We start from the raw sequence: 26024 nt of genomic DNA on the forward strand, positions 1-26024 counted from the left end.
AATTATGAGATGTAAATGACAAAAAAAGTGAAAAACAGATCCCAAAAACAATGTTTAGTGGACTTCTGCTACTTTGTGGGTAAGGCAAGTTTCTTCAAGGCTAGTTTTTTAATGAAGAGACAGACAAAGAGAGAAGTGTGCCAGGCTCAGTTTATGTTGTAATGGAAACAGCACATTATAAAGTCAGCACAGCTTAATGTCCATTGCTTTTTATACATCAGTTTAATAAGTTGTGTAATCTAATATCACAAATACAGATTTTTGTTTCCCATCATAATGCCCTTGTTCACCTGGCCCAAGCCCATATGCAGCATGGACCCAGAAGCAGAGCTGATGCCCACCATTGACCTGAGCATGTCCATTCCAGAGCTGAAGCGGTCTGAGCAGTCTGACCAGGTATGTGTGCCAGCTCGTACTTCTGTACCTGTGGGAATCTTGGTGGAGCTGGATGAGGAAGTAATGATCATGATCATAGCAGTCCACCTGCATCAGAGAGTTCCAGCATTCCCCAGCCTGAAATTCTGGATGTCTTGGTTTTCTTCTGTGCCCAATCCCTTCCTCCTCTGCTCATCCCAGTCAGTCTCAATTCTCCTCTATCAACTAGCTCCAAGTCTCCTACTTTGATGCTCCCACCCTGCCTCCCACTCCCACCTCTTCAACCAGTTCCATGTTGGCAAAAAAGACCATACTTGAACTTATCAGTTCACCCCCACCTGCACTTCCAGCCCAGCCCTGGATGGTCGACCCTATAGCTCCACCTAGGACCTCCATGCCCGTCACTCCTCCTAGGTCTGATAAGAAGACAGATCCACCTTAGCTCCTTGATCCCTCGAGTTCACCTGGGATCGTCGTCCCTCTGGAGCATCTGGAATCCACTCCTAGAAGTGGGGGTTATGACACAGACACACGCTGGACTCGGTTCCATCATTTCCCCAGAGCTCTAACAAGCGGCACTTGATGATTGTTAGTGGAATGTTTGGTGGTGTTTTTAATCTTTGACTGGGTCAGGCCTTGAATGCTGTAAAGAAAACTTTAAGATGGGGCTGCTGTGGATTGAACTTGTTGGTTCAGCACATCCGACAGATGCTCAATTGGATTTGGAGGCCAGGGCAACATCCTGAACACTTCAGCATGTTCTTCAAATTATTCCTGAACAATGTGTGCAGTGTGGCAAGTGCATTATCCTGCTGAAAGAGGCCACTGCCATCAGGAAAAATCATAGCCCTGATCGGATGTACCTGATCTGCAACAATGTTCATGTAGCTATCACATGTCAAATGTATGTCCATATGAATGGCCAGACAAGGGTTTCCCAGCAGAACATTGGCCAGAGCATTACACCCCCTCCACCAGCTTGTCATCATTTGGATTAATTCAGATTAATGAACATGAGTGCATATAATATAGTTATATAAATATGCAGCTTTATTTATTTATTTATTTTTATTAGTGTTATCCTGCTTTAATAAATGAATGAATGAATAAACCAAGAAGATAAATAATATAACCCAGTGGTTCTTAATCCTGGTGACTGGGGACCCGCCGCTCTGCACATTTCGCAAGTCTCCCTTATTTAACACACATGATTCAGATCATCAGCTCATTAGGAGAGAGCTCCATGAGCTGAACTGAGTGTGTCAGATAAGGTAGACACACAAAATGTAGAGCGGAGGGTTCCCATGTCAGGATTAAGAACCACTGTTATAACCTAATAAATAGAATATATTTATAGAATGAACAGTAACAAAAGTACAAAACAGAACAACAAAAGTATCTGAAAATTATCTTAAGATAAACATATGAGATGAATGATTATTTATGTGTTTTGATATATGACTTGTTTTATGTGATAAATGCAGAATTTTTAAATTCTGCTGGATTTCTTGATGCCGTATATACTGATCATAAACAGTTATGTGTGTATCTTGCACAGAATGCAAGGTTAAAAACTAGTGGGAAACACATACACATTTATCTTATGGGTATAAATGTGACTGTATGAATGAATATTTACTAAAGATCCCTCAAAATGGCATCATCATATCTTTATTATGACCTTCCTGCCCAGATTGCTGGGACTTTCCACACAAGTCCACACGAAAGATCCAGCTGAATCAGAAAAAAATCAGGATCAAGAGAAGAAAGAAGAGGCTCACTATATAAGAGACAGAGTCTGATTTCACCACAAGCTCTAATGCAGGTTTGAACATTAGAGAAATAGGAAGGGGCCACAGTCTTGTCTGGCTTGTTTTGGGGTCTTGGTATTTTTCTTCATACATCTTATATAGGTTAGACTGAATGATACTGTTACTGGGAAGGTCAGTACAGTACCACTTACATCATTTGGTTTGACATTTTTAAGTTTCAAGTCTCAAGTGTCACTGTAAATCTCAGAGAGTCGGTTCAGGTTTGTATCCAGTAGAGGGCACTACACAATAGAGAAACAAAGGCCCAAACAAACAACTCAGAAATAGACTTACTGCAGGTATATAAGAGCAGTTATTACCACAAATAACTGTTTTCAGTTTTCAGTATAAACATCACTATATTTTGTTATTAATGCTTAAGAACAATTTGATTTGCTAATGACTTCTATTCTCTGAAAACAAGGCTTAATATCTTAAATAATTTTGCTTCTCAGTTGAATTTATCCTTTTTTAGGGATGTTTAGACACTTTTACTGAAAAACATGGCAAAACATGATGTATGTTTGACATAGAAGGGCTAGAGCACATTTGGGACTTGTGCTGAGGAATATTTACTTAGAAGTGAATGTGAGTAGAACATATTTCCTGGATAAACATCCTTGTTGGTCCTGGATCAACATCCCTATCAATCAGATTTCAAGGTTGGGTTTCATAATGGGCTAATGTTAGGGTTAGGCTTGGGTTAGAGTTAACGCAAGCTCACAATACAGGACTATGAGACTACGTCACTATGGTGCTCACACTACACAAGTGTTCTTGTCATCTGTCATTTTCTTGTTTTAGCAGATCTCATACTACACCAAAAGCTGACAAGCTGCACAAACCACAAGAACTTTGTCCAAGAGACGACCCTGACCAACAACGAAAATGTTATTTAAATAAAAAATAAAAAAAATTCTTATGAATTCATGCAAGACGTTGGAGAGATCCTAAGACTCACTGTCACATAAACACTGATTATGTCTGGGGGGAAGATGAGACAAAAAAAAAATGTGCCGAAATACATGCAGACTGGCTGTCCATGTCTGTTCAGTGAAAACTGATGGCAAATAAAATATATCACACTGTTCAGTAGTGCAAAGACCACTTATTTAGATTTTAGTTTATTAGTGTAAACTTTTATGATAACATTTTCGCCTTGCATTCATTTACATTAGGATACATGATATCAAGATTATGTGAGTGATAATATCAAACAGATTCAAAAAGATCACAGCATCTCTGACTGCTCAGATCACATTGCTGAACTGCTCATACTTAAAAAAACATTGCAAACCATAAGATCTCCATTTTGGCTTCCAGAGATATCCGGAGATATCGTTGCAGACTTCGGAAATCTGTCTGCAACAACAAAGTCCCGCCAAATGTCGTGTAGTGTGAGCTTGCCTTAAGAGGCTTGAATAAATTTATTTTTTCAACCTATACTGCAACATGTTTCTAACACATCACTGAGGAAGTGATTGCAAATTTGACATTTCTTTCTTCTCTGACCACCCTAATCAATCAATATTTTTTTCCTGTTTTGTAAAGTCATATAAAATGCTAACATAGTTTTGCTATTGGAGCAATCGAGAACAGAATTGTATATTTATTGTAGTTTCCATTCAAGCTGGACGACAGATTTCTGTTGGGTGGCCGAGTGGAGGGACCCCAACGTTGGTCTCTCCCCTTTTTTCCCTGAACTCCATGATGAGCTGTCTTGATCATGGAGTAAGCCATATTCCCCTCGCATCTTTGTACCCACAACATTGATTTATTCGACTATCATGGGTGAGAAGGCACAGGGGTATACGATGATGCCACAGGTGGAAGAGGCGCTTGCTGGTAGTGTAGTTTTCAGAACTACACTGAGCCACGGATCTGTCTCTCTGTGCAACTGAGTGAACGGCCCATGCCATTGGCCATTCTATGGCTGCTATGGTTGCCTCTGAGAGACATCAGTTGCTCAACCTCACGGGCATCGAGGATAGAGACAAGGTGCTCCTCCTTGATGCCCCCGTGTCGCCTTCCGGCCTATTTGGCGACTCTGTAAATACTGTCAGTAGGTATTTTACTTACGCACCTCGTTGGCCAACCAGAGTGTCGTTCTCAGATCTAATATCCCTCCTTGACGGCTCACCGTGGGTGATTCCGGTCTATCTATCTCAGACAGTGTTTCATCCCCAGCTCGAGCTCTGGAACCTTCATGTCTGGCCCCTGAAAGGGACCAAATAAGAAATGCTGGGCTTCCAGCCGATGTAATCCAGACTATTCTAACTGTTAGGGCTCCCTCCACTAGAAGAAGTTATGCCCTCAGATGGCACGTTTTCGAAAGTTGGACCATGCACACCATGCAGACCCAGTTCACTGCCAAGATGTTTCAGTGCTGGAGTTCCTGCAAGAAAAATTGTCCTCAGGTACAGTCGTGGCCAAAAGTATTGACAGTGACATAAATGTTGTGTTTTGCAAAATTTGCTGCTTAAGCTGTTGTGGTGTTCATTCACATTGTTTCTAGATTATGTCACTGCCAATACTTGTAGAAACAATGTGAATGAACACCACAACAGCTTAAGTAGCAAATTTTGCAAAACACAACATTTATGTCACTGCCAATACTTTTGGCCATGACTGTACGTCCTGGTACTCTCAGAGTGTGGCCACCATTTTGGCTTACCACGCTCTTATTGACGGGGTCTCTGTAGTCCCCCGCTTCATTTGTGAAGCTAAGCGGTTGAGGCCACTCACCAGAGCGACAGTCCCTTCTTGACTGAGCTATAGTGCTTGAGGCTCTTGTTGGCACCCCTTTTGAACCACTAGAATCAGAGCCTGTCAGGTTTCTGACTCTAAAGATGTTTTTTTTTCATGGCTATTACCTCTCTGAAGAAAATTGGGGATTTGCAGGCTCTGTCAGTCTCGCCATCCTGCCTAGACTTTGCCCCTGGACTGATCAAAGCTATTTTGCATCCGCACCCTAATTATCTTCCTAAGGTTTCATTCTCGACCAATCATCCAATCGTTCTTGAAGGCTTCTGTCCTCCGCCGTTCATAACACTGGAGTGAGAAAGACTTCACTTACTGTGTCCAGTCTGTGCTCATCAGATTTACGTCCACTGCACCAGCCAGTGGCATAAGTCAGAGCATCTTTTCATAAGCTATTGCCTTAAGCATATGCATTCATAAGCATATGCTATTGCCTTAGCCTATGACGCGCGCAGTCAAGCTTCGCCTCTAGGAGTTAGGGCCCATTCAACCAGGGGGGTTGCATCCTCTATGGCTCTGGCAAGAGGTGTCCCCTTGCAGCAAGTGTGTGATGCAGCAGGCTGGTCCTCCCCACACACATTTATCAGATTCCATAGTTTGGAGGTTCATGCTACTCTGGGCTCGCATGTCCTTGAGTCAACATCCCAAAGTCATGTCTGAGACCACTTCAATGTTTGTGTGCACACACTACACAACCTTGAGGGGTCCCAACACTTCCAGTGCGGTGACATTGATAGTCTCATTTCCATAACCATTAATAAAACACAAGATCGACTGTAGCCAGTCAAATCAAGAATGTTCTCATAAGCATTAATAAAACGCAGCATCTCGTTCCCGCTTTTTCGGGGAACAGGATACAGTCAAGTAACCCGAGACGAACCCTAGAAATGTGAAAAGGTGTTCCATCAAGTTAGATATATATTTTCAGTAGGTAGCTATAGGCATAATGAGTGCATTTCATCTTTTTCCTCTCTCTCATTTTTATTCTGACAGACTGATATTTTCAATCTGATGAATCAGGAGGATTGTTATCAGACCATAAAAACGAGTGGGCTGGTATAATGTGTAAACACTGTCATGTCATTGTTTTTTTGTTTTTTTACTGTCAGTGTAAGCACATGACAAGAATGCAGAAATTCCACTTACATCCTCATTCATGCATAGGAGAAAAATCTTTTTAATGAGATAAAAAAAAGAACTCCCAAACATACAGCTTTGTCATGAATTTGCCTTCAGGTAAATAGGTTTGGTTGCTTGTTTTTTTTTATTCAGTTCAATTCTTTGGAACACTTTTTTGCTTTTATCTGTTCTTTTTCTTTGTTGTTGTATTGACATTTCATTCATCCAAGAAATATCTTGCATGCAAAAGCAGAGCCTTTTGTATTGTATGTATTATTGTTGTAATATACTGTATAGTATTGTTGTATTGTGTTTTTGTATTAAGTAGACTGATGTCAATTAATGCTTTTGATGTCTATTCTGATCATACTGCTTCTTAAACGCATTTATCCTGTTTGCTTTATCAGTTGTCAGAAGTATGACCTGATGTCTTTATCTGATGTTTTTTATTTACTATAAAGGAGTGGTGCTAGGTGTGTCAACACTCAGCACCAGTATGTTTGTCATTTTCTTCTGCTACCCTCAAGAGGCTTCCAGTGATAGTTCTTCACCATATGAACCCAATGAATACCTCAGATACTATTGGGCTAGATTATCTGCATACAATGAAACACAAAAAGTAATCATAAAGGTACAATATTAAGAGTACAAACTATAAATATAGTTACTGAAGCCACAATACGTTCCTTTATGCCCTTTTCGCTGTTGCAGCACTTGCCGAGGAACATTAAGTTTTGGTAATTACGTGAGTTGTGCTTCGGCTCCACTATTATGCAAGGATAAATCTCATCAATTCGGAATTTTAATCTCATAATTATGTCATAATTTTGAATATTATATATGACTGGGATATTTTTATTTTCTTGAAATTTTTTCTGAAGTGTAAAGCTAAAGATGGCCCCCTCAAAATAGGGCAAAAGGCCCGAAGCAACATCTTCCCTCATAAAATAAATAGGTTGCTTGAAAATTTTAAAGATAAAGTGTTAAAAAGTGAGTGAGAGTGAGAATATTTATTAATTTGTTTAGTTGTATCATTTATAATTTGAATAAGAGAACAACACCATTAAACTTTGGGTAATAAAAAAATGCATTATATAGGTGGGTAAATTTATAGGTATAAATGCCCCGGTTTTTTTATCTGATTTTATCTAAATAATTTTTATCAACATTGGATTGTAAATTACATAATTTTAGTAAAAGTCAATGACTGGGAGACTTGAATGTTTTATTTTAAATCTGTTATGTACATTTCACAAACAGCCACATGTAAAATTTACCCCGTGGCGGTTCTAGTGTTAAAATATCAAGAGAGTTTTTTTTGCTATTGCAGCAGTTAGAGATCCATCCGTGCTGGATATATTGGTCCGGGTTGCTAAAGACCCGAATATGTAATAATGATTGGCGAAACATTCATGCATTTAAGTGTTAATATTAATAGACTTACATTTCGCCAACAACAAATGAATCCAAACACATTCACAGCACTGTTTTGCGTCTCTGAGCAACATGAGGGCGTTTCGTTCCTGAATGAATCAACCGTTTAAATTATTCGGTTCAATCGCTGTGACTCACTTCTTAACAGTGATTGCTGTCACCTACTGGCGGTTTTAATTTCACATTTAAAGTATCTTTACGTTTTTTTTAATAATTTCAAATACCAGTATTCAACGCTTTATTATTAAAATATCAAAAACATTATTTATGCATTTGTAACTGCAGGTTAAATGTATTCATGTCCTATATTACAGGTGGGGTAAGCTATTTCTGGTAGCCAATGTTAACATTTGAAATCACCAAAATAAACACACCTACCCCAAAAGGGTCTCGCCCCTATTTTGATAGCTCCGCCCCACACATACATACGCAACCCAGGCAATGATTAATTCTGTGAAACAAAGCAAAACCAATGTTACACCGTGTCTAAACCGGACTTGAGTGGCGTGGCGCGACAAAATACTATGGGACTCATTATAACCAGTGATGCTGTCTACACCATAGATATATATACATATACATATCTATTGTCTACACTGGATGTGGCGTGGCACGACACGACAAATCCCATACAGAAAACTGCTGCTGTGTTCTATTCATGACGTATTGACACAAATTTCATATGATTTTCAACAGTTGCTTTGGCGCGTCCAGTGTACTAGACAGACTTTAGCTGTTGCGGCGCAGACACGGTGTTACTCACCTATCGAGACGAAACAAAGCAACCTCGGGTGTCCCATCGTAGGCCTTCCACTCCTTGAGTTCTCTCCAGTTCTCTCCTACTTCTTGCTACTTCTTCTTATTACCTTAAAGGGGTCATATGATGTAATTAAAAATTGTCCTTTCTTTTTGAAGTGTTAAAAGCTGTTCATGCATAGATAAGAATCCTAAAGTTGCAAAGACTAAAGTCTCAAACCCAAAGAGATATTCTTTATAAAAGTTAAGACTTGTCCACGCCCTCCTAAAATGCCTCGTTTAAACACGCCCCCACATGTCTACGTCACTGTGTGGGAAGATTTTCATAACACCACCCAAATGTTCACGCAAAGAAAGAAGGCATAACTTTTATTCTCGCTGTAGTATTGTTGTTGCCGCCGCAGCCATGTTGTGAAGACGCTGTGTGTTTCGTTGTGAAAGCGAAACTACTTTGTTTGGCCTTCCAAAAGAGGATGATATCCACTTCGTCATGCCTAGAGCTGATCCGTGCTGGTCGCTGAGGAAATACATCAACTTCGCGCTGTGGATAACCGGATCAGCTTTCACCGTGGACGAAGCGGAGTCCAGCCCGAGGTCATCACATGTGGTTGTCGCAAGCCCGCCGACCATTCCTCACTCAAGCCCGCCGTGTGTGACGCTGTGTGTTTCGTTGTGAAAGCAAAACTACTTTGTTTGGCCTTCCAAAAGTGGACACAACTAGAAATCAGTGGTTAAGTTGTATTTACAACACTGTTCCAGAACAGTTCAACCCAAATATTCAGATGTGTGCTGCACATTTTAAGGAGGACTGTTTCCTGAACCTGCAAAGTAGCCTACAATGCGTCTGTGCACAAAGGCTGTTTCTATAAAGTGGGGCAGTTCCAACTTTGCAAGGACAGTCTGGCGCTTCTGACTCACAGACTGTAAGTACGTTTTTTATATTTAAAGAATTTGCCACTGATGATTCAAAAGCGAGTTTTGAGCAGTGTAGAGTAGTGCTTGTTTGTCGTTTCTCCGATCACAAATGCAGACATGGTTTTATGTTTACGCGGCACAATAATGTACATTATGTGGAAAATAATGTGTTTTTTAACCTTAAACCGCATAAACACATTGCATTACACCAAATACACAACATAATGTTCTTTTTTAGCAATGTCATATGACCCCTTTAAGCCTTTTTTTGCTCCAAAGACGTTTTCCTCTTTTGTTTTTTATCCGCCATCTCTATCTTTCTGTCGCTCGGCTCGCTAATGTCCGTCCTTTGCACTGAACGCTCTCTCCTCCACATCATGAGTAGACACGCCCCTTACTGCTGATTGGCTACATGTTTGTTTTGCTAGACAGCCCGAATCAGTTTTCTAAAGTGTTTTTGAAAAATCGCTTGCCCCTCTTTTAAACAGTGTGTAAATACATCTAAATGACTCTTCAGATGCAGCTTCTGTGTTTCCTCTGCATTGCAAAGGTGAATTTTGTTGATAATGATTTTGTTATTCTAAATGTCTTATTATTCTAATTGACTTTATTGATTAAATATAAGAATTTGAACAAAAGATAATGCACACTTCTGGAAAAAAAAGGCTTTATGAAGGTAAAAATGCCCATAAAAGGTAAAAATCACTTTAAACTTGTTGGAAAATATAAATTTCTGTCACTGCTACTACTACTGACCACCACGCAGAATATGGAGAAAATTCTAAACTTTGACACAATTCGAACACTGCCTCAGTGGACATTATCAGGTGCACTCATTCAATCATCCATTTGACCAGCAGCGGCCCTGGACACTATTTCATCTACACAAACAATTGTGTATTGCACATTAAGAGATTATCCGCATACGATAAAACCCAAAACGTAACCATAAAAGGTACAAAATATAAATATAGTTATTTAAGCTACAATATGTAACTTTTGGCCCTTTTGCAGTTGTAGCACTTGCAGAGAAACGTTAAGTTTGGTAATTATGTGAGTTGTGCTTTGGCTCCACTACTCTGCAAGGATAAATCTGATTGTTTGAGCTGCACCACTGTGCTATGGAAGCCCATTTATGCCACAAAAGGTAAAAAAATCTTGCAATAGTAATGAGTTGATCACTTTGCGAGCTCCTGATCATTTTTTTGGGAAATCGGCTTGAATTTGTCTGCTATTCAAAAACTATGAACAACAACGTCGCACCTCACTCTAGACCGATAGGTAGCCTTATAGTACGCATAAGGAAAATACTGAAACACACTCACTTATTCTAGCTGTTTTCTGTTCTTTAAGAAAATCCTTTGCTTACTCAGCTGTTTATTTGTTTTTCTCTCCGAAGCTGCAGCAGCAACAATGAAAGCACCAAACTCATAATGAATCCATTTTTAAATTGTTTTTATTGAAGAGCACAGTGTAAGTCAAGCGTAGGTTCATAACAAATGTTAAATATTAGAAGTTAGTGCAGTCTGACAAAATCTTGCACTTATTAGCATTCAGATTAAGGTCAGCATCATTATTTAGCAAACAAAGACTGACCATGATTTATGTCCAGAAATCAAAACTTTGCTATGATTAAGCCTCGCAGTGGCTCGAGAGACCTCTTCCTGCTCGGCCATCTTCGCTATTTCATGCCGCCTTCGTGCCTGCAGCAGCGACGGCCTCAGGTTTCCTGCCGCCATCCGGCGACATTAAAAGAGCAAATTTCCGGCTATGTTTTAAATGTCGCGCCGTTACTGTCGCTCGTGCAGGGCTCCCCGATTATATCCCCAAAATGCCCGATTATATAGCCAGATGGCTCCACCCATTCTGGCGGGCTTTGTCGCCATAGGCTCGTGCAGCAATGCTGCCGATTGGTTAGTTTTTATTCACTGCACGAACCAATGGCCGTGCAGTTACACTGCGTTATTGAAAGGCTTCAGTCATCGGAGAAAAGGGAGTTTTCCCCAAAGCGTCTTAGTAGACGCAGTACTCGTTCCGTATATCAGGGAACCAAGGTTACGTTAGTAACCGAATACGTTTTTGTTCTCACCTTTGTTTATCAGCACAGCAAATACAAAGATGATGCAGCAGCAACTGCAGAAACAGGAAAAAGTCTCTTTAACTTAGTTTAGCTCAACTTTAACTTCAACTAAACATGCTTCAAGCAACACCAACATAATATGTTTGATTTTCACGTAATACGCATAATTAAGGTAAGAGTAGAGTGTCTCCCATGTCAATACATGCTATATTGTTACAATTTGGAAGTAAATGTTTTTGAAGAGGACAGTCTTCACCTATTTTATACTGCAGGCACGTGCAGAGGGGGGTGCGGTGGGTGCTTGAGCACCTGCCCCTTTTCCAATTGATGCCCAAAGTGCCCTTTTGTCAAGGCAATTTAAAAAAAAAAGTTTTGTAATTAAACACCATTTTGTGAAGGCCTGCCCAATCTAACTATTAGTAAAATTAATGAATAATAATTTAGTCATAAATAAAATTATCCACATGATGATGAGCTTTCATCTGACGATCCCACACGTTCAGACACCTTTAATTTAGCGCACTACCAGGATGCCTTCATAACGTCCGCGGCTGCCGGTAAGTGGAGTTCTCAGCGGAGCTGTGTGCTTGTATACTTATATTATAAAATTATAATTATTTTACAAGAACAAAGGTAAAAAAATCTTGCAATAGTAATGAGTTGATCACTTTGCGAGCTCCTGATCATTTTTTTGGGAAATCGGCTTGAATTTGTCTGCTATTCAAAAACTATGAACAACAACGTCGCACCTCACTCTAGACCGATAGGTAGCCTTATAGTACGCATAAGGAAAATACTGAAACACACTCACTTATTCTAGCTGTTTTCTGTTCTTTAAGAAAATCCTTTGCTTACTCAGCTGTTTATTTGTTTTTCTCTCCGAAGCTGCAGCAGCAACAATGAAAGCACCAAACTCATAATGAATCCATTTTTAAATTGTTTTTATTGAAGAGCACAGTGTAAGTCAAGCGTAGGTTCATAACAAATGTTAAATATTAGAAGTTAGTGCAGTCTGACAAAATCTTGCACTTATTAGCATTCAGATTAAGGTCAGCATCATTATTTAGCAAACAAAGACTGACCATGATTTATGTCCAGAAATCAAAACTTTGCTATGATTAAGCCTCGCAGTGGCTCGAGAGACCTCTTCCTGCTCGGCCATCTTCGCTATTTCATGCCGCCTTCGTGCCTGCAGCAGCGACGGCCTCAGGTTTCCTGCCGCCATCCGGCGACATTAAAAGAGCAAATTTCCGGCTATGTTTTAAATGTCGCGCCGTTACTGTCGCTCGTGCAGGGCTCCCCGATTATATCCCCAAAATGCCCGATTATATAGCCAGATGGCTCCCCCCATTCTGGCGGGCTTTGTCGCCATAGGCTCGTGCAGCAATGCTGCCGATTGGTTAGTTTTTATTCACTGCACGAACCAATGGCCGTGCAGTTACACTGCGTTATTGAAAGGCTTCAGTCATCGGAGAAAAGGGAGTTTTCCCCAAAGCGTCTTAGTAGACGCAGTACTCGTTCCGTATATCAGGGAACCAAGGTTACGTTAGTAACCGAATACGTTTTTGTTCTCACCTTTGTTTATCAGCACAGCAAATACAAAGATGATGCAGCAGCAACTGCAGAAACAGGAAAAAGTCTCTTTAACTTAGTTTAGCTCAACTTTAACTTCAACTAAACATGCTTCAAGCAACACCAACATAATATGTTTGATTTTCACGTAATACGCATAATTAAGGTAAGAGTAGAGTGTCTCCCATGTCAATACATGCTATATTGTTACAATTTGGAAGTAAATGTTTTTGAAGAGGACAGTCTTCACCTATTTTATACTGCAGGCACGTGCAGAGGGGGGTGCGGTGGGTGCTTGAGCACCTGCCCCTTTTCCAATTGATGCCCAAAGTGCCCTTTTGTCAAGGCAATTTAAAAAAAAAAGTTTTGTAATTAAACACCATTTTGTGAAGGCCTGCCCAATCTAACTATTAGTAAAATTAATGAATAATAATTTAGTCATAAATAAAATTATCCACATGATGATGAGCTTTCATCTGACGATCCCACACGTTCAGACACCTTTAATTTAGCGCACTACCAGGATGCCTTCATAACGTCCGCGGCTGCCGGTAAGTGGAGTTCTCAGCGGAGCTGTGTGCTTGTATACTTATATTATAAAATTATAATTATTTTACAAGAACAGCGTGAAGAGAGCATGCACAGCTGTTGTTTATATTGCTGTTTGTAGCCTGCGGAAGTAATGTTAGCTGCATCAAGGGGCTTTAATATTTTTGTTCAATATTTTCCTCATGACAATTTTATGATCAGTTTATAAATGCTACTACGAGCACCTTTTCCCCATTTTGTATCACAGAATAAGGCAGGAAATACATTTTATAATTTCTATAGGCCTACTGCATTATTCATATAGTTTATTTATTATCTGGAGATAACTTGTAAAACACACATAAATCGTATATATTCGCAATCGTGTGTTTATTGTCTTCATGTTTTTTCTGCTTTTTATTCAGCTCAGCTACAGTGATAGCCGGATGCGTTTTGTCCATATTAGGGATTTCCTGCACGTCATAAGTTATAGAGTATATATAATCTGTAGATATATCGTGTAACACTATATATAAAATATATATATATATATATACAACAATATATATTCGCAATCGTGTGTTTCTTGTCTTCATGTTTTTTCTGCTTTTTATTCAGCTCAGCTACAGTGATAGCCGGATGCGTTTTGTCCATATTAGGGATTTCCTGCACGTCATAAGTCATTACTTCTATGAGTCTGTTTTGAATTTTCTGCATGAGAGTGCCCTCCAGCTTCGAGTATGAATAAAACACACACTGCTTGAGAGTGTTGAGCGCTCCAGATATTCACTTTTCCTCATACTTATACAGTACAAAAGTTTGGACACATTGCTATTTTTTATGTTTTTGAATAAAGTCTCTTATGCTCATCAAGCCTGGATTTATTTGATCAAAAACACAGGAAAAAAACAATAATATTGTGAAATATTATTACAATTTAAAATAATGTTTTTCTATTTTACTATAATTTAAAATATATTTCTGTGATCAAAGTTGAATTGTCATCAGCCATGTCACATGATCCTACAGAAATCATTCTAATATGCTAATTTATTATCAATGTTAGAAACAGTGCTTAATGTATATGTTATAACCTGTGATACTTTTTCAGGATTTGTTGTTTATTAAGAAGTTGTTTAAAACATTTATATATATATATATACAAATCTTTTATAACAATATGTCTTTACTAACACTTTTTTATCTATTTAACACATTCTTGCTGAATATTACTGGGGGGGTTTTTCTGTATTTTTGATCAAATAGTAATGGGTCCAACTTTTGACCGGTACTGTATATGCATATTAATCAGATTTTATTTAAGGTAATCTCTTTTTTGCTTGATGAAGATGTTGCTGTTGTTGTTATTTTGCTGTTTTATTCAATTTATTCACAGTTCCAGAATACCACTTTAGTAGATGAACATAAGTACTTTTATCATTTTCTTCCTAGCTGCGGTAAGGGCAGGAAATATTTAATTGATTCTGACTCGCCCGCTGCATTACCTTGAAACAATAGCGTTAAGCGCCCTCTTCAGGTGGCAAGCATAACAGCAACAAAGCATTCTTTTCCACTCAGTGAACTGATGAATGAAAATTAAGATGATGAATTTACACCAATTTATATAACATAATTAATGTTTTTAAGGCGCAAATACCACCCAAAATTTTTTAAGGTGTCTTTTTTCTCTACCCGTATAGACATATGCATTTTAAGCACATTAATTTTTACCAACCACTACATTTGCTTTTTAACTTTGAATACAAACTAATCTGCTTTTACTTTTGTAGCTATTTTGCAAGTCAGCTCCCGACGTGATGTCATTCACTGTACATGCAAATTCAAAGCGGCACATCAACAGTGCTCCTTCTTTTTTAAACTCGTACTAAAGCGGTGAATGATCTTTCCAGAAATGACGCTGATCGACAGAAACAGTTTATATTTAGAATACATTGAAATCACTCTAACATAGATGACGACAACTCACACACCTCCATTAGGAGCTGTCTTTGCGTGCCTATTTAGATGTTTGTATCGCACAGTTCGCAGCACCAGACATTCAGAAGGTGGGACCCGCATTGAAACTGCAACATTAATTGGTTTAATTGCAGATTAGTGAAATTTCAACTATATCCAATGAACAATGAGGCTAGCACAGTTCGCAGCACCAGACATTCAGAAGGTGGGACCCGCATTGAAACTGCAACATTAATTGGTTTAATTGCAGATTAGTGAAATTTCAACTATATCCAATGAACATTGAGGCTAGAATCTGCTACCCGTCTTGACTGGTGGACTAGCATATAGGGGATGTTACGGTTATGGAGGCCCCTCCTCAAAGCCCGAGGCCCTAAAGCCTAGGCAATTGCCTGCTCTGCCTATAGCTAGCGCCAGCCCTGGCCATCTGTACACCGAAAACAACAACTCTTAATCTGTAAATAGCTAATTGAGACATAATTATATTGGAGTACAATAGCAAAGACCCCAAATGTAAGATGTGATGGCTGTTTAATCAAACATGAACTTCCTTAAAACAAGAAGATATGCTTCCTAGGCTGTTAATTAACTAGCTCGTGACATAGCCTAGTTTAGTTTAGATTCATTTTCTTAAAGGGGTCCTATTATGCTTATTCACATTTTCAACTTTAGTTAGTCTGTAATGTTGCTGTTTGAACATAAAAAAAGATCTGCAAAGTTACAAAGCTCAAAGTCCAATTCAAAAGGAGATATTTTATTGAACAGAAATCACTTTTCAAAAACTACAACGGACGACTCGTTTGGACTACAACGCATATTTTCCGGGATTTGTGATATCACAAATACCGACGAATGGGACGAGACCTGGTTGAGCTGCACTAGAGAAGGCAACGAGTGTTATCACTATGTCGGAGACGCGCTAGTTTTCACAAGGCAGACGAACTTAGAATGGTTACAATCATCCAGGTTTAAAATCACGCTCAAATTGATTCGATTTTTACGCAATATTTACACTGAAGCTCACAGGCGGCTAATGGTAAGGGGCATGACAGTGAAACGCAGGCTCGAGTTCGTGAAACGACTCTATTCTGACACCATGTAATGTCTCTTCTAGTGCAGTGTATCCAATAGACTACGTGCACGGAGAGTTATAACTCAGAACCACATGTTTATTACAGAACACCAGCAGCTCCTGCTGCTAACCCGCTCATGCCTGGTACAGTCTTACTCGTTCATCCAGTAACCCCCCACAGTCCATCCCTAGGTGGCCCTCTAGTGGGGTCAATATGCAATTACATCATAAATGCATATAACACTACACCACAAACCTAGTATGAGAGCCTGTTCTAGTACACCCCCAAAACAAAATCAAGACTTTGTAAAAGAGCATAATAGGACCCCTTTAACATACCTTGATCATGCTGTTTTTTGTATTCCTCGGTTTTCTTTTTTCTTTTTTTTTCTCTGCACTGGAAGGATATGTCCTTTTTTGTGACATTTATGATAATTTTATTGTAATACTGCTGCCTTTTCAATCAACTTTAATAATTGCAGTAAATTCACTGACTGACTGCAAGTCCATTAACATATTACATTTTACATTTTTTATATTTTTGCATTTTTGTATAATTACCATTGTTCATAATATCACACACACACATAAATAAATAAATAAAAATCAAGCTTTCATTTCATGTACTCTTGGGGGCCAGGAATGCTGTTATCTTAAAGATCCCTCACATTCCACTAAATGGCAAAGACGACATCTAGCAGAGATATGGGATCTGAGGAGCTGCTTGTTTGTAGATGTCTCATGACGTCATGGAACACTGTAAGATATCAGTATCACAAAAATAAATAAATAAAGAGGTTCAAGGAATTTTCAACTGGACTTTGAGTTTTTTCTTAATGTCACCATTGTTCATATGATGATTCATATGCTGCATGTTGATTTCTGTGTGTCTAAATAATATAGTAGTTCAAAACTTTTTTGTGCAGAACATGTTTTTAAAAATCCTGAATACCTGATTGGTGCAACACTACTGGCTTTCATGCTGCAGTATCACAGGGTTGGTAGAGCAAAATTAATGGAACAACACACTTATGATCAGTATTTAGGATTCAGATGAGATCAGTGAATCAGACCACTTCATGATGCTTATATTACGATCAATAATTAGCCATCATCACCTGATCACATTTAGTCTTGGCTTTTTTGCTACTGCAGACGTGTTTTATAAACAGTTACAGCAGCCATAGAAAACAAAAATATAAAAGTCAAGGTCAGATGAACACAGCACAAGTGCCATCATTCAGTTTGTCGGCCAGATCTGGAACTAAACAATGTTGCTATCTGGGATTATTTCTATTCTTTCCGACAACAAAACATGTGAACGTGACAAGCTGGTAATCATGGCTTCAGAAGTGGGAAGTAGGACATTTCTCATGTACACCATGAGTCCAAGACAGTTTTATGATTATTTCATTCATTCACCTGACGCAAACATAGTATTTGAAGTGATATTATGTGAGAACATTTTTGGCTTTCTCTGTCTCTCTGCACCGGCATCAGGCGAAACTGGAAGTGTCTATGCACACACTTGTTAGACTGGAAATCTAACATGGCCACCATATGCAACTACCCCATTAGAAATGTGTGTACCTTTTTAAAAAAAGATGTTGGTATCTATTATAGCATCTTGCACAAAGCTTAAATGTTGTAATTGTTATTAAGACATATTGGCTTTGTTACTTAATGCCTTGAGTAAGTGTAGAGGAAGTCAACCTTTCATATTACTTTCTGTGAAAAGAGTACATTTTTAGCAAACAATCCGTAGAATTCAGAAGACAAACCATCAGTCCATTCTTGGAAATGTGTTGAGTTTAAGATGACTAATGGCATCAGTAATGTTCTCCAAACAGGGACAGATCACACGTGCAAGTCTGTCCCACTAATTTCACAACTACTGTAGGTAGCAAATTTAAAAAGTGTTGCTCAAAAGAGTAACTATGACTTGTGGAAAGTATAGAGCAAAATTGCAACATTGTATTGTAGAAGAGATAATAGTAAATTCAAGACTTTAGTTCGAGGCATTAAGATGCACTTTACATTTCACAGCCTGACTTCAAAAGCATCTCAATTGTTATTCAAAATTAACTTTTAAACTGTATATTTGGCATCTGTAAGGAAGATGTTTGTCATATTAAGACATTTAAATGGGTTTAGTTTAGAAAGATGAACATTTTAACCCAACAGACATTAAGATTTCATCTTAATTTATTTGGTCTTGAACATAAAGTTTATCCTCATATTGTATTGGTCTGTGTGTATGCTGCTCTAAGACTCGTATTTGGAGTTTTTCCAAGCCCTGCATTTAGTTTGAGTGTACACTGCACCATTGTATTTAGTGCTTCAAAAATAAAGATTCATCCATTAACATTAACCCGTTTGTCACACACTTTCAGTTATTTTTCTTTAGTTTCTGTTTTCATGGACTTCTAGTTTTTCATTAATCCCTGTTGTCCTTTTTTCTAGTTTCCCACCACATGTTATTCGTCATGGTCAGGTGACTTGTGCTACAGTAGACCTTCTGTTGGTTTGAGCTTTGACAGCCCAACACCCTGTTGCTGGTTTGTCCCACCTCAGACCACTGTTGGTAAATGCTCAGCACTTCTGACCAGGAGCAACCCACAATAATTTACCGACATATCTGTCTATAATACATTCCACTTTTATGAAAAGGGTCCGTGATCAAACAATCTACTAGAATGTTTCGCTCTTTCAACATTCAAATAATCCATTAGTAATCAGATTGATGGCTCAGTCGGACAGAAAAGTCTTCATGCAAACACCTCACTCAATCCGACAGAACTCAAAAAGATAAAAGATTACTATAAAAAGAGAAATAATACAACCTAATAAACAGAATATATTTATAGAACGAACAGACAAAGTATCTCAAAATTAACTTACATATGAGATGAATGATTATTTATGTATTTTCATATATGACCTGTTTTAGGTGATAAATGCAGAATTTGGAAATGCTGCTGGGTTTCTTGATGCCGTATGGGCTGATCATAAGCAATTACGTGTGTATAGTGTGTATAAATGTGTCTGTTTGCATGAATATTTATTATAGATACCTTGAAATGGGATCATCATATCTTGATTATGACTTTCCTGCACAGATTGCTGGGACTTTCCATGAATCAGAGGAATCGGGATCAAGAAGAGAAAGAAGAGGTCGACCATCTAAGAGACAGAGTCTGATTTCACCACTTCCGCTAATGCAGGTTTGAACATTAGAGAAATAGGAAGGGACCACAGTCTTGTCTGGCTTGTTTTGGGGTCTTGGCATTTTTCTTTATACATTTTATATAGGTTAGACTGAATGATACTGTTACTGAGAAAGTTACTCTACAGTATCACTTACATTGTGCTCATTCTACATGCACTGAAGAATATTTACTTAAAGGGTTAGTTCACCCAAAAATGAATATTAGCCCATAAATTACTTACCCTCAAGTCATCCTAGGTGTATATGACTTTCTTCTTTCTTCTATATGATTTTAAATATGGTCTTTGATCTTTCAAGCTGTTTAATGCCACTCAGCAGGTGTTGCATGCTTCAGTCCAAAACAAGTGAAATAAAAAGCGCCCATCCATAAAAAAAAGTGTCTCACGTGGCTCCGGGGGGTGAACAAAGGCCTTCTGTAGCGAATCGATGTGTTTTTGTAAGAAAAGTATCCATATTCAAAACGTAATAATCACTTTAATGTAGCTTGCGCTCACTATTGTACACTGAAGCAGTTCCGGGAGCATGACGTATGAGGTCAGCGTTGCGCATGCGCCGGTGAGTCTCGTGAAAACCAACGTGTGTTAACAGGAGCAAAGGAAGCAAAGTTTCCTTACTTTAGCAAATAAAAAACATTCTTCTTTACAAATCCTCGTTTTGTACTTCTAATTAGTGACCGTTGTTTTGTTTTGATCTCTCCGCTGTGCTTCTGCGTGCGTCAATTCTGAGCAGTGCATGCGCAACGCGGTTGCATGCTTCATCAGCCCGGAACTGCTTCCATGTACAACAGTGAGAGCAAGCTACATTAAAGTGATTATTACGTTTTGAATATAGATATTTTTCTTACAAAAACGCATCGATTCGCTACAGAAGGCCTTTGTTCACCCCCCAGAGCTGTGTGAGACACTTTTTTTATGGATGGGCGCTTTTTATTTTGGACTGATGCATGCAACACCTGCTGAGTGCCATGAAGCAGCTTGAAAGATCAAAGATAATTTTTAATATAACTCCAACTGGATTCTTCTGAAAGAAGAAAGTTATATACACCTAGGATGACTTAATTTGTAAGTAATTTGTGGGCTAATTTTCATTTTTGGGTGAACTAACCCTTTAAAAGTGAACGTGATTGCCAAGTAGGACATGTTTTCTGGATAAACGTCCTTGTTGGTTCTGGATCAACATCCCTATCAACCAGTCAGATTTCCAGATTGGGTTTCAGGCTAATGTTAGGGTATAAGACTACGTGAATCACCATGTTGTTTTCTTGTTTTAGCAGCGCTCATACTACACCAGAAGGTGCACAAACTTTCTTTGGCCAAGAGACAACCCCAACCACACTGTTAAGTATACTGCAAATACCACTTATTTAGATGTTAAAAACATTTTTCTTGTTAGTTTATTAGTGTAAAACAATTATGATCAAATGTTCACCTTGCATTCATTTACATGATATGTTGTTGTTGTTGTTGCATCGCTCACACTATTACAAGATTATATGGTGATAATATCAAACAGGTTTAAAAACATCACAGCATCTCTGACTGCTCAGATCATGTTGCTGAACTGCTCATACTTAAGAAACATTGCAGACCATAAGAGCACCGATTTGGACACACAGTCTTGCCATTGGTTTTGTTTACCGTCAATGTAAGCACATGACAAGAATGCAGAACTTCCACTTACATCCTCATTCATGCAGAGACACATAGGAGAGCAATCTTTTTAAAGAGATTAAAAAAACACAAGTCCCTAGCATACAGCCTTGTCATGAATTTGCCTTTCAAACTTTGTTTACAAGTAAATAGGTTTGGTTGTTTGTTTTAATACAGTTCAATTCTTTGGCACACTTTTTTTTCCATTGATATTGGGTTAATATTTGTTTCAGTTTGACATTGCATTCATCCAAGAAATATATTGAATGCAAAAGCAGAGCCCTTTGTATTGTATGTATTATATAGCATGTGATTTTGTATTATGTGTACAGTGGACTGATGTTAATTAAATGCTTTTGATGTCTATTCTACGGTGGCCCAGTAGTGCACAACACAATTAAATTAAAAAAGCAAACATAAGCTCAAAACACAATGCAATTAAAAAATCAAACATAAGCTCACAACACAACGACATTAAAAAAGCAAGCATAAGCTCACAAAACAATTTTGAAAAAAAGAAAGAAATTTGGGAAAAAATAAAACGGATTTCATAGGGCCTTAGATTTGGAACAGAATAGCTGCTTTGTAAACTGTGGAGTATAATGTGAGAGATTTCTATGACAATGTTTTTGAAGCAGGAAAAACAGAGAAAAGTTCAGTGGGTTGCTTCATGAAGTACAGGGCATTAAAGGAGAAGGAGAGGAAAACCTTTACAAAGAAAAATCATGACTCTGAGGGATGAAGACTATTGTAACTTCCATTTCATAATTACTTCAAATTAAAGGATAGATAGTATTATCAGTACCCTTATATTGAAAATATTTTTCCTATGGAATTTAGAGCAGTGCTGAATTGAGGAATTGTAGATATTAACTAGTTTAAACGTCATGATTATCTTTTAATCAGTCAGTTTTTATAAATATTTTATAAATTAGTCACTCACCCATATTAAAGCCTATTTTAATGTTCAGTTTGTGACATTTTTGTTTATTATTTTCATGTATAGATTTACATTGGAATTATGAAAAGACATGATGGTGTTCTAAAGCCCATGAGAGGGAGGAGCCTGCCTCTTGAAGTTCAAACAAACTGGTCATCTGAGCAAGTGTTAATAGCTGGTGAAAAGAAAGTAAAAGATTTTAATCAGGACATGGAAGAGGGCCCCTATGTTTTACTGTACCCAGATTGTTCAGAGGTTAAAAATATTCCAGGAACAAACACCCCTTTTAAACTACAGCTGTACAAAGAGGCAATTGGGAAGACTTACCAAAGAATAACACTGTTCATATGCACAGTTCAAGACTTTTCAGCCACTGGTGAGCATATTTAATTTAAAGTAAATCTTACATAGACATGTTTAAAACACTATATACACATGGTTTTAAATCAAAGTGAAATTTCCTTATGTTCATAATTGTTGTTTGAAGACCGTAATGAGGATTCTTCTAGTGAAGACAGTGAAGTGCAAGTAAAATCTACCTCTCACAGTCCACTTGATGAAAATGACACTTTGGTGGGTGCATTTAATTGCATGTATCCAAAAATAAATATAACGTTAATTGTAACTCATTTTAACTCCTTCATCATTTATGTTCATACCTTGTATGTTACAACCTTAGTATGTTACAACAAATAAATTGTTTTTATGTTTTATGGGGTTTGTTTAATATCAGTTATAGTATTTTTTTAAACAAAAATAATACATTTTAATATTTGTTATATTTCTGACAAATGTAGGAAGCAGGAAAAATCAGAACAAACATCCATGAACATGTACGTGACCAACAAAAGTGCTACACGTAAGCTTGAGTTACCTCAAAAGATAAATTGCTTCAGTATTAAATTGCTTTAAATTACTTTTAATGGTCTACAATTACTTTTGTATGTAAATGGATGTAAATTACTGTTATTTATTTTTCTCTTTACAGCAATTACACACGTCTGTATGCACCAATAGTAATCGAAAGTGATTCAGAAGAGTCAGACCAGAGCACACAACATGTTGAAAAGGAATGGTTGTAATTTATTAATTACTCTCAATGTCATGTTTCTAAATTTATTCACTCTATTTTTTTGTTGCATTATGATGTATTTGCTTAATCAAAACCTCTATGTTTTACAGCTCAGATGCATTCACTGCTGCAGACATTGTGTCAGATCTCTCACAGAAGATCATAAGGACATCTTGCAGCAGATTCAACATAAATCGAGCTAATGTTTGGGATGGAGCAGTTCGCGGTTTTAAACATGCATCATATGATCCATTGCATGGCATGCTTGTCAAATTCACAGACGATGAAGGCACAACTGAAGATGCAGTGGACACAGGTGGTCCAAAATGCAAGTTTCTATCCCTCCTAATGGACTGTTTAAGAGCACGGAGAATCTTTGATGGTCCAGAAAATAGGAGATTTCTCACCTTTAATAATGGAGGTAAATTATTTACTTAATTGTAGCTTTTAGCTGCACTATTCATCACTGTCTTCTTTTTCACTAAGTGTAGTAAAACAATCCTTTTCCTACAGCTGTCAGAGAAGATGAATACTTCCTTGCTGGGTGGATGATCGCAGTTTCTATTGTTCACGGTGGTCCAGGTCCTCGCTTTCTCTCAGATATGCTGTACGATCACCTCACTGGTAGTGCTGACATTAATGGAACAGTTGAGGATGTAACAGATAAGACCATGAAAGCAGCTTTAATTGAGGTGCATTCAATTTTCTTTTAAGCTTATTTTGTTAAATTTTTGTTCCGATAAAGGTTTAAGGATTAAAAGTTACAGACCTGTTTATATTGGCTTCATGAAAAATATATTAGAATTTAATTGTTTTTATTTACCCCAGATATCCAGTGCAGCATCACTGCATGAATTACACATGCTTATTGACAAGTATGAAAGCTTGCTGCAGACTGCTGGATGTTTTGATTACCCACAAAGTGTAGAGGGCAAAGACAACATTGTGAAGGATTTCATACAATGGTACATAATATACAGAAACCAGTACTCAGTACAAAGGTAAGTCTTGTTCCTAACTTGAGAGAATATGATAATTATCAGTGTTATCATTATCATCACTTTGAGATGATGTTTGGCTTACAGATTTAGGGATGGGCTTTCCACCCTGGATGTCATCCATGCCCTGGAACAACATCCTAGTGTATTCAGACCCTATATGTGCTACAGTGTTGACAGACTAACACCTGAATCTCTGGAGGGTGTCTTCAAGGCTCTGCTCAGCGAAGCTGGTAGCACCAGACGACAAGAAGAAACAAGAATTCTGGGATACTGGAGAGATTATCTGCTTGAGAGGTAAAGGATTGAACGTTACATTTTATTGTTGTTCATTACATATTTAATGATATTCCATTGTTTGTTTGTTTTTCAGAACAAGAAACAGGAGTCTCCCTCCAGGACATCCTAATGTTTGCTACAGGATTGGATTCACTGCCTCCTTCAACAATTGTGCCTCAGCCCCGACTGAGTTTTGAGAGGACTTCTAAATTCCCTATTGCAAGCACCTGTGCCAACACAATAAAACTGCCAATGTCCAAAAGTTATGAAGAGTTCAAAAATGCAATGGATTTTGGTATTCAAAACTCACCTGGTTTTGGATTGCACTGAGTAGAACAATGTGAAATGTTAAAGGGATAGCTCACCCACAAATGTAAATTGTCACAATTTATTCACCCTCATGTTGTTCCAAACCCGTATGAGTTTCTCTCTTTCTTTTGTTGAACACAAGGTGATATTTTGAATAATGTTGGTAACCAGACACTTGACAGTATTAATTGACTTCCATAGTAGAAAAAAAATTACTGTGGAAGTCAATGAGTACTGTCAAGTGTCTGGTTACCAACATTCTTCAAAATATCACCTGTTTTCAACAAAAGAGAGAAACTCTTATGGGTTTAAATAAATTGACAACTTTCATTTTTGGGTGAGAAATGCCTTTTCTTTCTTTTATTTGTTTAAATGTGGGCCATGTTCTTTAAAGTTATGTAGTTCTCCACACCAGCCTCCCAGGTGTAAGATGTAGTCAGATTGCTTTGAGCATGTAGTTCTTCAAAGTGTGCCTGCAACTGTCCATCTCCACATGTGCTACGAGTAAGTTCAACGAAAAACTTGTTCAAGTTTTCCTGTGAGATGCAAAATCCACATTCTCTTCCATTAAACCTTTGAATAAAAGAGCCATTATATTGTTTAATATGAAAATTCAAAGTACAGTATTAAACGCAGTAAAGGTTTATTGGTAATTCATTCTGTAATTAGTCGCCTCGCCCCAAAATATAACTACTAAACCTCATGCCAATCCAAAGTTGAATGACTTTCTTCTGTGGAGTAGAATTTTAGCCTCAATCTCCTTTTTTCACTTTAATTTTACAGCAGAACAGGGAATAAAAGTTAATGTTATGCGAGACATTTTATAATGTATCTCCATTTTGTGTTCTATAGAAGAAAGTAAATCTCATGGCTTTGGAACAACATAAGGGTGGATGAATGATAGCAGAGTTTGACATTTTGTGTTAACTAATATCGTAACAATTTCATTACAAAAATGAAAAATTGTTAAATACAGTCACATACCAACCTTTGTGGAAGAGCATACATTGCATCTGGTTTACCAGAAGGACAGCGAGACTGTTGAACTACCCTAAAGGTGTGAGTGTTCCATATTTCTTTGCATTCGTCAAGGTCCTTCTGCAGTACACTGTAGGATCTGTCTCACAACAGACCCACCTACATGATGGA

The 26024-nt window shown here is 37.9% G+C and overlaps 1 protein-coding gene and 1 pseudogene across 1 annotated transcript; one reads left to right on the top strand and one right to left on the bottom strand.

Moving 5' to 3' along the window:
* The first annotated feature begins 276 nt into the window (after positions 1-276).
* Positions 277-24896, top strand: LOC107566027 (G2/M phase-specific E3 ubiquitin-protein ligase-like). Its single transcript, XM_016251392.1, has 11 exons — positions 277-456; positions 21876-22016; positions 22284-22593; positions 22705-22838; positions 23015-23076; positions 23206-23295; positions 23400-23710; positions 23803-23981; positions 24118-24290; positions 24375-24581; positions 24653-24896. The coding sequence occupies exons 1-11, from the start codon at positions 277-279 to the stop codon at positions 24894-24896; spliced, it is 2031 nt and encodes a 676-aa protein (XP_016106878.1).
* A 1035-nt stretch (positions 24897-25931) lies between these two features.
* The window catches only part of LOC107566029 (uncharacterized), a 16588-nt pseudogene continuing 16495 nt past the window's right edge, over positions 25932-26024 (bottom strand).

The sequence above is a fragment of the Sinocyclocheilus grahami genome, unplaced genomic scaffold, assembly GCF_001515645.1.
Source record: "Sinocyclocheilus grahami isolate Dianchi unplaced genomic scaffold, SAMN03320097.WGS_v1.1 scaffold1042.1, whole genome shotgun sequence".
In the NCBI taxonomy this organism is placed as follows: domain Eukaryota; kingdom Metazoa; phylum Chordata; class Actinopteri; order Cypriniformes; family Cyprinidae; genus Sinocyclocheilus; species Sinocyclocheilus grahami.

Bases quoted from the DNA above. Each gene is read 5' to 3' on its own strand.
- LOC107566027 (XM_016251392.1), top strand. From the start codon at position 277: ATGCCCTTGTTCACCTGGCCCAAGCCCATATGCAGCATGGACCCAGAA. The intron at 23,077-23,205 runs GTAAGCTTGAGT...TTCTCTTTACAG, and splicing joins GACCAACAAAAGTGCTACAC to CAATTACACACGTCTGTATG. The intron at 23,982-24,117 runs GTGCATTCAATT...TATTTACCCCAG, and splicing joins TGAAAGCAGCTTTAATTGAG to ATATCCAGTGCAGCATCACT.